At 55.6% G+C, this 12,011-nt stretch overlaps 1 protein-coding gene across 1 annotated transcript; it reads right to left on the bottom strand.

Moving 5' to 3' along the window:
* Position 1: 1 nt before the first annotated feature.
* GRPEL1 (GrpE like 1, mitochondrial) lies at positions 2-5,515 on the bottom strand. The gene is made up of 4 exons (XM_066387632.1): positions 5,361-5,515; positions 3,105-3,264; positions 1,772-1,853; positions 2-670 (listed from the first exon to the last, which is right to left on the bottom strand). Exons 1-4 carry the CDS (start codon positions 5,420-5,422, stop codon positions 324-326), a joined length of 651 nt encoding a protein of 216 aa, XP_066243729.1. The 5' UTR covers positions 5,423-5,515; the 3' UTR covers positions 2-323.
* Between the last annotated feature and the right edge of the window lie 6,496 nt (positions 5,516-12,011).

Below are 12,011 nucleotides of genomic sequence, written 5' to 3'. Positions count from 1 at the left end.
CTCCCCACGACCTTTTATTCATTTACAATACCTTGATGTCACCAGGCTTGGAGCAGATCAGATACAGGGTTATTCACGATACGCTACAGTCCAGGCTCTGGAAGTGTGTGAACTAGTGAACGAGTACTGAAAGTCAACAGGCAGGCCCAGGCTGATGTGGAGTCCAGTAACTACTGTGCAGCCTGTGTACCTGCTGATCACTCAAGCTCCCAACATGGCCTGGGGAAGGTCAAACGTATTCCTAGGTGAGACAAGATGAACCCGCCTTTTCAGTTACAGCAAGTGATGACCAAAAACCCAGCCCCCCCCCCCCCCACAGGAAGCTAGGCCCCCTTCACCACCCCGACCAGGGCGGGCCGCAGGGTGCGCCCGTGCAGCTTGTAGCCCACTTTGTTGACCAGCGCCACCGTGCCGGGCTCCTTCCCCTCCACCGGCGTGTGGAACAAGGCCTCGTGCTCGTACGGGTCGAACTTGGCTCCCACGGGGTCAAGCCTGAGTAGGCCATGCTTGGTGAACACCTTCTGGATCTGGACTTCAGTCATTTTGAGCCCTTCGTAGAGGTTCTTCAGGTGAGGGTTGTCATCTGTAATCTCTTCTTTGGGGACACTCTGTGTTGCCTTCTCCAAAATGTCTGCCACCTCTAGCAAGTCCTTGCAGAAGGCCTGAATGCCTGAACAAAGAGAAGAGCATTTGCATTCCATCTGTACCAACTGAGTGGGCAACTCACAGTGGTCATTTCACTGGCTTGATTGGAAAAGAAAAAATCAACACCCCCTTCTGGGTTTAGACAAAAGCTAATTAGGTCTGCAGACTGGTGGCTGCACATCTGCGGAACCATCTCCCCACAACTCGGCTCCAGCAGAGCACACTGCCCTCCGCATGCTACAGCCGGCAGAGGCCCCTGTGCAGCAGCTAGGCGGCACAGAGCCAGGGCCACATCCCCGGCTCTTACTCAGCTGCCGTGGGGTCTTGGTCGACAACCTCTCTGGATCTCAGCTCCCTCAGTTATAAAGCAGGGATGAGAACAGTATCCACCAGTGCAGTTATGGAGACAGAGTCATATGAGCTCAGAGTCCTCAATGAACGTTGGCAACTCTTAGGCACCGTGGGGTAAAAGCTACCCAGACACACCCCAAGCCTTCACTTTAATCTAACAGAAGGCAGAACATTAGAAAAGTCACTCGAAATTCAAGGCAATGTATTGCATAATTTTTGCAGTTTCGAAAGAATGCTTCCGACGCTGAACGGAAGTCAGGGATGACAAGAGCACCAAACTGGCACCTGCTTCCGCCGGGGCCCTGGCTGCAGCCGCGGCCGCTGGGCCTCAGGCCCCTCAGCTCTGAGGGAAGCAAGCCTGCCTGGCTCGGCCCAGCAGTCACGTGGTGGCCTCAGGCACTGGAGCCTCAAGGGTCTCCACCAGAAAGTGGGAAGGACAGTGACAAAAATCCACAGCACTTCAGGAGACCTTGCCCTTCGGCAAGGTGATGCCGACGTTACTGCTGGTAATGCTGAGGAAGTGGACAGCAGAAGCCAATGGCCAGGACGGCCTGCAGTTCCCATCGAGGCCTGCACGTGGGCCAGCAGCCACGCCGCCCTCACTGAGGGAACCGCGTGCAGTCATAGCTCCGTGCTCTGCTCTTCACAGACTTCAGAACTGACCCGGCTCAAAATCAGGGCTCCCCCAGTCCCGCCTGGTTGATCTTGCTGTTTGCTACCCATGTACGCCCCACCCCGCCTTCCAGACCAATGACCACATAATGTCTGAAGTTACCGTATAACTTTGCCTCCTCCACCAGTTTCTGTGTCCTCTGCCGCAAATTCTCAGTATCGGCCAGAGCTCGTTTGTATTTCTCCTAAAAGGAAAAAAAAAGGAAACTTACATGAATAAAGTATCGGACAAATTCACAGCAAGACAGTCTGACACAACAAACTCTTAAGTCAGAATACAAACAGCGATTATGTTTGAGCTTTTGGACTAGACAGTGTAACGCAGCTTCGCAGTGACACCTGTGTCACTGTCCGGCAAGCAGGGAGTAGGACGTCAAGGTGACAGTATTTGTGTGGCCCCAGGACCATTCTGACTCAGTGGACAGCTGTGAAGAGAACAAGAGAAAACGACTCTCTCCAGATTCAGACGGCCGCATAGCCCCTCCAGGAAGGACCCCTCGGTGCTTTGGCACGGTCTGCAGCTTGGGGGGACCCCGGCACCCTAGTTGGGGGCTGGCACACTGTAGTTCCCACACTTTGAGGAGGTTCAAGACAGCCACAAACCTGGGTGGACAGTTCAGGCCTCTATCCCTTCGAAGAGAGAAAAGCCCATCAACGAACCTTTGGTATTTTTACTATCACTTCCACATGGCTCAGTCCCACGTCTATTGTGTAATAATCATCTAAATTAGGGCATCGTCCCCACTTCCCACCACTTACTGTAGCTCACACTCATCTCCTGAGCATTTACATTTTTAACGTGGACTAGATGACGCTGGGGGTGAGGGCAGCTGCACGCCGTCTGCCCAGTCTTCACCCGGGCACTGCCAGTGCCCTGCCGAAGGGCAAGGTCTCCCAGTCGCACACCCTGACTCTGCACTCAGCAGCCAGGGACCATGGGAAGCTGACCTAACCCTTCTGTGCCTCAGTTCCCTCGCCTGTAAACAGGGACATTAACAGCTAACACAGAGGGTGGTTGTGAGCACTGATATACGTAGATATATTAGAATACCATCAGCACATAGGAAGTGTCTGGATCACCACTCATAAATCCTTAAAGAACTGATTTATGCCCCCTGCGCATTACGTGGAGTAACGATCCATGTCACTAACTGTCCATAATACTCCCCCTCCCCACCTTTGCCCCTCTCCCCATCCAGCTTAAGCAGCTTCGGTGAGTAGTCCTCTTTTGTAAAGGCCGTTTAAGTCTTAATTCAATATAATCAATGTCGTATATAAAGATGAGCCCCATGACAGAACCAGAGCCACAGGACTTGGGTTCCAGTCTCTTCTTTAGCAGTATCTTGCTACAGGACGCAGCTCTAGTCCCTGGACAAATGCCTGAACCCGTGTGGCATGTAGCTGACCCCCCTCCCCACAGGGCCTGTCAGTCTTACCATCGTCTCCTTCAGCTGCTCCTCTAACTTGACCTTGTCCTCCACGGGTGTCTTCTCTGCGGGAGAATCTGTCTTCTGCTCACTCTGACCCATGTCCTCTTCTAAATTCTGCCCACTGTTCTTTTGCTTCGTAGCTGTGCACAGCAGCCGTGGCGAGGGCCTGGATTCAAGTTCACACCAGTCAGAGGTATGATTTTTGTAATCTGAGATAATTAAGACTGTTTGCTACTGACTTGTTGCGGGAGAAAAAGATTTATTTTGGATATACTTAAGACAAATCATGACATTTAGAAGCCATTTATGAAAATTCTGCAGGACAGACCTAAGCAGGTACACCCGTGAACCGAGGCTGCGCTGTTCGCCGCCGCCTCTTTCTGCCCAGTTATGGTCCCCTGGCCAGACCTCATACTGAGGAGTGGCTATCACCAGGGGCGTGGCCATCATCAGAGGCCAGGCCAGAGCCCATGCTGATCACAGCTATGAACACCACAGAGACCCTGCCATAGGGCACTTACCATCACACAAGAAAGGAATCTATACACAAAGAACTCTAACTGGGGGTTAAAGTGATAAAAGAGGAGCCAAGTGCCTCAGGAGCCTCAGGGCAGATCATTTCTGTCCTTGGGGAATGAAGACCATGGCCGGCTTTGTGCGGAGGGGCTTGGAAGGGCAGGCTGGCCCACACAGGCAGTCAGTGGACATGACAGACCCGCTTCAGGAAGAGGGAACTGCTCGGACAAGGCACGGAGGCAGGAAGGCATGGGGTATGTACATGGGAAATACAATCAAACTCTACAACTCATCCTGGAAGTGACTTCACGTGTTATCCAATCTGATCCCCGCATCCTAAAGGTGAAGTAATAAGCCCAAAGTCACAGAGCCATGAATAAATGTTAGAATAGTCTTAAAACCCAGACTTCTTCCCCCGGGCCAGTGGAGCTTTCTTAACTATGGCACAATCCAATCAGAAAATAAATCCGTTCAACTCTCCTTTCCAGATTTGAGGAAGCTGCCTCAATGCGCAGGGAAGCTGTCAGCACACACAACATAGGAGGATAAGAACGACAGTGCAGCAGGGCGCAAGCTGGGACCAGAAGGCCCATAACTAAAGCACTGGTGGGATCCACTGTCGCTTCCACAATCTAGAACAGTGTGCAAGAAATGCAACACAAAACACGGCCCCACCCACGTGTGTAGAACCACCCAACAATCCTGGGTCTATGTGAGATCTTCCGCAGAGTGGAACCAAGGAGCCATCAGTCTGTCACTCTGGATTGGAGAGCCATAACCTCCTTCTCTTCCTGTATTTTTGCTTCTGTAACTTCAAAAAGCTCACAGTCTAAAGAAATGGAGTGTGCTGTTGTGAAACCTGTTTTCTGGTGGTTCTGCATTCTGGATGTGCCTGTCACAGCCTCTGGGCCGTTCCTGTAAGCAACGCCAGCGGAAGGAGGGCAGCAGCGCAGCAGGTCGTGGATGCAGAGAGGGAAACTGAGTCTCGGAGAGCTGCTCGGTTCCTCTAAGAGCTATGACCACAATTCAGCTCTCTTGACCCTTCCCCTCTCCCCATTTGAGCCTCTTTCCACGGACATTCATGCTGACTGGGCATCTCTGCCTGGCAGTGAATTCCAAATTCAAAGCCACGCATGACTCAGGTACTCCAGGCGGGTCACTGCTCCCCTGTCCTGTTTATGTACTTTACTAGGGAAGCAACCACGCCGTGACCCCGTCCACAACCAGTGACGTGGCCGGCCCGCCGGGGCCCCCGAGCACGTGAGTGCGCTCGGCGAGGAAGCCCAGCTCCTGCACTGTGTACCCTCCCTGCGGAGTCGCCGCCCTTGTCTAAACAAGCTCCTCTCCCGCGCCGGGCCGGGCAGGCTCCGCTGCACTTCTGACCTCAGGCCCCGGAAAAGGCGGAGGCGCAGAAGGAACTCGGGCCGAGTGGAAAAAGCCCGTGATCCGCCGACCCGAGCCTGGCTTCTACAACTTTCCGGGCGAGCGCCGATGGGGACCCGGCCTCGCGCTGCCCCCGGGGCCGCGGCCGTCTGTGCCCGGGCGCGCGCACGTGGGGGCCGCACACTGGTCCCGAGACGCAGGTGCGGCGGCCAGCGCGGGCCTCGGGCGAGCGGGGCGCGCCGTCCCTTCCACTCCAGCCCACGAGGGGGTCCGCGGCCTGCGATCCCCGCTCCCGGGCCAGACCCGGACAGGGCGGCACCGAGGACCGCGCCCTTCGGCCGAAGGCAGCCGGGCGCCTCTTACCTAAGAGACAACGCCAAAGCCGGGAGGCTGCGCCGCACCAACCTCACGCACTGAGCCGCCATAACTGCCACCCCGCGCCGGCACAGCGCACGTACCGGGCATGCGCAGATCCCGCTGGCCCGCCCTCTTGGGGGGGGGGTCCGGCAATTTGCGCAGACTCTGTGCCTACTACTTCTTTTCAACCAATTCGCGACCGAGTGTTCTTTGATAGACGGGCAATAGTCACCAATAACCGTGGGTCACGGCGGGTGAGGCGGAGGTCTGAGATCTTTGGAGCCCCAGTAAGTGAGGAGGTGAAAGTTGAAGGAAATAGTGGGAGGAGACCCCTTGAGGGGCGTGGCCAAGGGAAGAGCCAATGGGGAGGCAGCCTGGGTGGGCGGGGCGCAGGCGCCGGAAGTGTGCGCAGGTGTTCGGTTCTGAAGATAGTTCATTTCGCATCAGGGCGCCCTTTGCTCTTGGAGGCAACCTGGGGGCGGAATGGGCATCTGTCTGTTCACCTTGCGGCCCCAGCCGCCTGGCACCGGGGCCGGCACAGAGCGCCCACTGCTGGTTGAATGCAGATGGTCAGGCTAAGGGTCAAAGCACGGCGACAGGCACCCGCAAGCACGTTAGAAACAGCGGCCTGGAGGCTGCAGCCCTCACGCTGCAGCTCTGCGGTGGTGCAAGGGGAGCAGGGTCAAGTTCTGGTCGGAGTGCTCCATCGCTATCTGTGAGTTTTATTAAAAAACAAAAGCAAGAAAACCCAGGGAGCAAGTGGGACACGACGTCAGCAGTGCCGATGTTGGAGGACGGCTGCGCGCGTGTTGGTTTTCGTTGCACTGGGCGCCCACCTTCCGTTTTCTCAGAACAAAACGCAAAACGGAACGAACTAGGTAAGAAACAGCACCTGGGAACACTGTGGAGACGCAGCTAAAGCTCATAAATCCAACGTTTCTATTAATCCGACAAAGGTCATGCCATTCTACACGGGTCACGAAGAAGCGCAGGTGCTGGAAAGGGAGGTTCCCTCCTTCTTCCATCCCTTAGCTGCTGTCCCTTCACTGAGCCCCCGGAAACTCTGCCTGGCCTGCCGTCCCCTGTGCCGAGATCTGAGGGCTGCAGTCTCTGGTGTCCCCCAGGATGGAGGGCTGGAGTAGCCGTGTCCCCCAGCATCCCGGGGCTGGAACCTGTCATCTACCAAGTGTAGGGCTGCCTGCTTGTCACATACGTGAAGACCGAACCTCTGTTACTTCGCTTTGCTGCCCCTTAAGCATTCCTAATGTTGAATGAGCACCTACTGTGTGTCAGGTTCAATATTATCTATTTCTTAAACCTGTGCCACCGGCTGGAGGCCAACAGCCAAATCCAGAATTTAGGATGTTATGTGGGAAAAGCGCTGATTTGTTCGTTAGTTAATTAAGGGCCTGGAGGGGGGAAAAAAGGGAATTAGGACGGTTGGGGAATAAAAGAGCTTGAGGGACACAATTGAGTTGGAGGTACAGACTGTATGAAAAAATCAGCTAAAACCAGACATTGGTGAGACAGTGGGGGGAAATGTGAGTATAAACGGTACTAGATAATAATGACTTATTGTACTTTTGTTAGGAAAAGATTATGGCCACAGTGGTTAGGAAAAATGTCCTAATTGTACTTACAGTGAATTGCCACAGTGTCTAGATTTACTTTATAAATATTATAGTAAAAACTAAGTGTAGCCTGACCTGTGGTGGCACAGTGAATAAAATGTCGACTTGGAATGCTGAGATCGCCAGTTGAAACCCCAGGCTTGCCTGGTCAAGGCACATATGGGAGTTGATGCTTCCTGCTCTCTGCCTCTTATCTCTCTCTCTCTCTCTCTCTCTCTCTCTCTCTATCTCTCTCTCTCTCCTCTTTAAAATAAATAAGTGAAAAAAATCTTTTCAAAAATTAAACACAAAAAAACAAAAGTGTAGGCCCTGACTGGTTGGCCCAGTGGTAGAGTATTGCTCCAATGTGTGGAAGTCCTGGGTACAATTTCCGGTCAGAGCATACAGAAGAAGAGACCATCTACTTCTCCCCCCCCCTCCCCCTTCTTTCTCTCTCTTCCCGGTTTGCAGCCATGGCTCCATTGGACCGAGTGCATTGGCCCAGGCACTGAGGAACCTTCACCTCAGGTGCTAAAAGTAGCTGGGTTCTGAGCATGGCCCCAGATAGGCAGAACATCGGCCCCAGACAGGGTTCACCAGGTGGATCCTGGTTGGGTTGCATGCGGGAGTCTGTCTCTGTATCTCCCCTCCTCTCACTTGAAAAAAGAAGGAAAAAAAAGTGTAATAAAATTTAAAACAACGTGTTATGTTTCTCATTGGCTGTGTCCCTTGCTTGCTCTTAGCTTTGATGTACTGACCTGTAAAACTGGGATTATATTTATTCTGAAGTCGAAAAACGATACAAATATTCATTTCCTAACTGCTTTTGGGGTCAGAGGAAATCAGGTGGGCATCCTGCAGTAAATAGCTCATGGTGCAGTGTAGGGAATCAGTAGAGCTACAGCCGCTGTGTCCGAAGACAGGCAAACTCCAGGCGTCGGTACCACACTGGGTACATGGTCAGTCCAGGCCAGCCAGGAGGCCATGCCCTGGATGGATCCCTATTACAACTAGGGGATTTCCCTCACCGTGAGGCCTGCCTGTGCTGCCACCTCATGGCCGCATTGGGAACTGCTCCAAAGGGAGCTGGGGGCGGGGTGTGCTTTTGCTGCTGCTCTTGGGAGCGGCTCAGGTAGTCCTGAGGTCTAGAACTTGAGCCCCTCAGTGCCAGTCATCACGTGGAGAGGAAGCTCTAGGTGTGGGCGTGGGCGTGTCCTGTAGCTGGCTCCACACATGATTCCTACATGGGCCAGCCAGCGGCACACTCTTCCAGCAAAGGGATGGGAGGGGGCTTAGCCAGGGGGTGCCCGAGACCAAGCTAGATGGTACTAGTGGGCCCAACAAGGATGGGGTGGCGCTTAAAAAGCAAACCGTTCTCAGGCGAAGGTGGTGCAGATGGTCCAACAGCATGTCGGCCTCGGGTGTGATGTACCTAACAGCAGAGCGGCGGGTGCCGGGCTCTGAGCAGATGTCCTCTAGTGGTCAGTCCACGGTGCGGGCTGACCACTCACCTGGCTGGGTCACTTGCTCAAGGTGAGGCAGGTGGGAAAGGGAGAGCACTTGTGTGTTCCTCCTGACTAGTCTCAGCTGCTCCCGTGTGACTGCCAGGGCAGAAGCTAGAATGCAGCCTGTAGAGTCCGTCTGCTGCTACAAACCCCACCATCATCACCGTCATCACTGTCGTCATTGTTATTATTATTCCTCAGGTAGGGCATGGGTTTTCATTCTTCATCAACCTCTGAAATAAGAAAATTAAACAAACATGGGCCTAATAGGTGGGGTAGGCAGGACTCGAATGCCCGTCCTCAAGAGCCCCACCCTCTGGCTCCTTCAACAAGCACTGGTCCAGCTGATGCCGTGAAGGGCTTTGCTGATGTAATGCAAGTCCCATGCCACGTGACCTCGACGGAGCCGATCTGGCGGGCTTGACTTTGGCGAGCCTGGAAAAGCAGAGCGTTTCATCCAGCCTGTGAAGTCAGAACTTCAAAGCACGAGGAAGACGCAGGTCGTGACCGCTGCTCTGCAGGTGGGCGGGTAGTGAGAAGGCGGGCAGGCAGCCCTGTAGGAACAGAGCATGAGCATATCCCCCAGCTGGCCCCCAGCAAGGGAACGAGGACCTCAGGCCTGAGGAGCCCCCAGATGAGAGCCCTGCCCACCAGCACCTTGATTCCATAGGATCCTGAGGGAGACCCCAGCCCAGGCGCCCAGCCACATGATAACCCCAGGAGGCGGGCATGACTTGTCTCCTCAGTTTTACTGGATCATTATTTTGGATCTCAGAACACAGATGAATTAGATGAATTAATCTCTGCCTGGCTCCCATTCCTGTTGCTGTGTCTCATTCTTGGTCCACTTTGTTTCAGGGTGGCTACAGGGGACACCCCTGACCCCACCCCCTGAAGAAACCGAGGTTCGTGGATGGAGGGTCTTCCCTGGAACAAGGACTTGATGACCTGGCTGCAGACTTCACTGCCACGGGCTCCAAACTAGAAAGAATGTTCTTGGTAAGGAAATGCCACCAGGCCCTGGCCGGTTGCTCAGTAGAGCATCATCTCAAAACACCAAGGTTGTAGGTTCAATCCCCGGTCAGGACACATAACAGGAGCGATCAGTAAATGTACAACTAAGTGGAACACCAAATCAAGTTTCTCTTTCTCTCTTTCTCTCTCTCCCTCCTTCCTCTCTCTGTCTCTCTAAAATCAATCAAGAAGATAATAAAAAAGAAAGAAAAAGGAAAATGCCACAGACGTCAAGTTGAAATAACTCTGCAAAAAGAGCCTCATCAGTTGCCCAGGGAACGAGCAATTGCAAAGGACAGCCCCCAAGGACAGCCACGGCTCAGCTGTGGCCCAGGCACCCATTGTGTTCATCTCCTGCCACGGCGTTGGTGTGAGGTGGCCTGACTCACTGAGGACGGGGGAGGGAGAGGAAGTGGCAAACTCCTCAAAGCCGGAGGAGAGCTTTTTAAGAAGCCAGGGGGACACGAGAGAGAATTTGAATCTAAGGCTAATCCCATTGGTCATCATGAGCCCACTGTGGTTCGAAGCCTCCTGTGTGTTTGTTGAATCGGTCATTAGCCAAAAAAAACAAGAACTGAAACACAGTGGGCCAAAGCATTGCGTCCACACCTGACCCCATTCCCCTGGCAGATGGTCCAGCATGGAGGGTCCCCCTTGAGGAGTTACTTAGGCAACCCCGGCCGGACTAACACTGGAGGCCCCTTAACCTGTCTACGTTGGTGGCATCCCTGGCTTGCACACCTCCCACGACAGGGAGCTCCCCACCTGACCAGGCCTGGCAGCTCTAGGAGGACTCTCCGTCCCCGCGGAGACTGGGAAATAAACAGACCCTGGAAGTCCAAGCCAGGAATGTCTTCTGCTCTGGCCCAGCTGGCCGGTAGAGAAAGCTCAGACACATGCGGCCCGCAGGCTTGGCCGACGCAGGGGCCCGACTGGTCTGCAGCTCTCAGGTTGTTCTTGGGGGAAATGTCTGCAGTCGTCCCCACCCCCAGGCTTGTCCTTGTCTCCATAGCGGTGAGGGATGACTCAGGTCCAACACGGCCTTCAGGACGCCTCCCGCTCCCTGCTCTGTCTCTCACCCTCATTAAAGCTGGAAGAGATTCTTAACCAAAAACACCTTGCAGGTCTCCAGGGCCTCCGCGGAAGTGCCAGGAAACCGCAGAGCCTGGAAACGGCCCCGGAGCCACCCACCGGCCCGGCCCGGGGCTGAGGAGATCCCGCCCGCCCTGCCTCCCAGACCTCCTCCCAGACAGAACCGCGCCAGGCGGGCGGCCTGGGCACCAAGGCCGTTCTCAGCAGTGCATGCTGCAGACTGCCAGCTGCTCCTGCAGTGGGTGAGGGAGGGGTGTGGACACCCCAGGAAACTCCTCTGTTCCGGACGCTGGGCCAACATGTGTGCTGCCCCCCAGCTCTACTGCAGGGGCCACTAGAGGCCCCAGGAAATGATGGGGGAGATTGGCGAGCCCTCTGCCGCTCCGTGCAGACAGGAGCCCTGGGCTGCAGCTGTGGTCCCTGACAGGGTCCCCTTCTCCTGGCACAGAGTAGGTGGCTGAGAGCAGCCCTCTGAGAGGGACAGCTCTGTGAGCCACTCCTGCAGGGTCACCTACTCCCGAACCGCAGCCGGGATCATAGCTCCCAGCTCGGAAAAGCTACGCTGCTGTGACCAAAGGGCCCCCAACCCAGGGGCTGGAGGCAAAGGCCTATTTCTTGCTCAGACCCGCGGCCCCCACGGGCCAGCAGAGGGCCTTGCAGGAAGTCTTTCCCGTCCCCAGTGTGAGGTTCGGTGCCCCCAACGCTGGCCTGGACGCAGAAGTCCGCCTGCACGCGGTTCAGGTGGAGCTGAGGGCGGAGGAGACGCAGGGGCGCTGGGGGGTGAGGAAGGGAGTGGGCGGGGCGGCGGGCTGCGGTGTACGGAGCAGGAGACCCCTGTGGACAACGGCTCAGTGCCCCGGGGCCCCTGCAGGGGTGTCCACCCGTCCGGCCACGGGCCACAGCCCAGGAGGCAGGGACAGTCCTGTCCATCACCGGCTGGGACTGACCTGGGTGGTGGCAGCTCCTCGAACTTCCTCCTGCTCCGCACAGACCCGGGCCACACACCAGAGACAGAGCTGGGGGCTCAGGGAGGAAGCCCGAGGGTCAGCGTGCCCACGGGCGGGCACCGGTCCCTTTCACCCTGCTCGGGCCCCAGGTGGCTGGGACCGGCCGTGCTCTTGAGGAAGGGCACGAGAACAAGAGTCAGGCACTGGTTTTAAAGCTGCCGCCGGGAAGTGCCCCGTGCTGCTTGTGCTGACATTTCATCCGCGGGGGCGGCAGGACTGGCCCCGAGTTCGCCAAGCGAGGGAGGACAGTGCTCACGTGGGGGACGGAGGGCTCTGTGAAGCGGGACAACAAGGAGACAGCACGGAGCTTAAGGGTCCAATGTGCGAAGGAACTCGGAGAAGGCAAGTTTCTTTTGCACTGATTCAGCGGCCGTTTCTGAGCCCCTTTGAGGGACCAGGCATGGAGGCAGCCCCCCAGCCCACCTTCCC

The sequence above is a fragment of the Saccopteryx leptura genome, chromosome 5 (assembly GCF_036850995.1).
Source record: "Saccopteryx leptura isolate mSacLep1 chromosome 5, mSacLep1_pri_phased_curated, whole genome shotgun sequence".
In the NCBI taxonomy this organism is placed as follows: domain Eukaryota; kingdom Metazoa; phylum Chordata; class Mammalia; order Chiroptera; family Emballonuridae; genus Saccopteryx; species Saccopteryx leptura.
The sequence above is the reverse complement of the archived record's forward strand: the minus strand, read 5'-3'. Positions and strand labels throughout refer to the sequence as shown.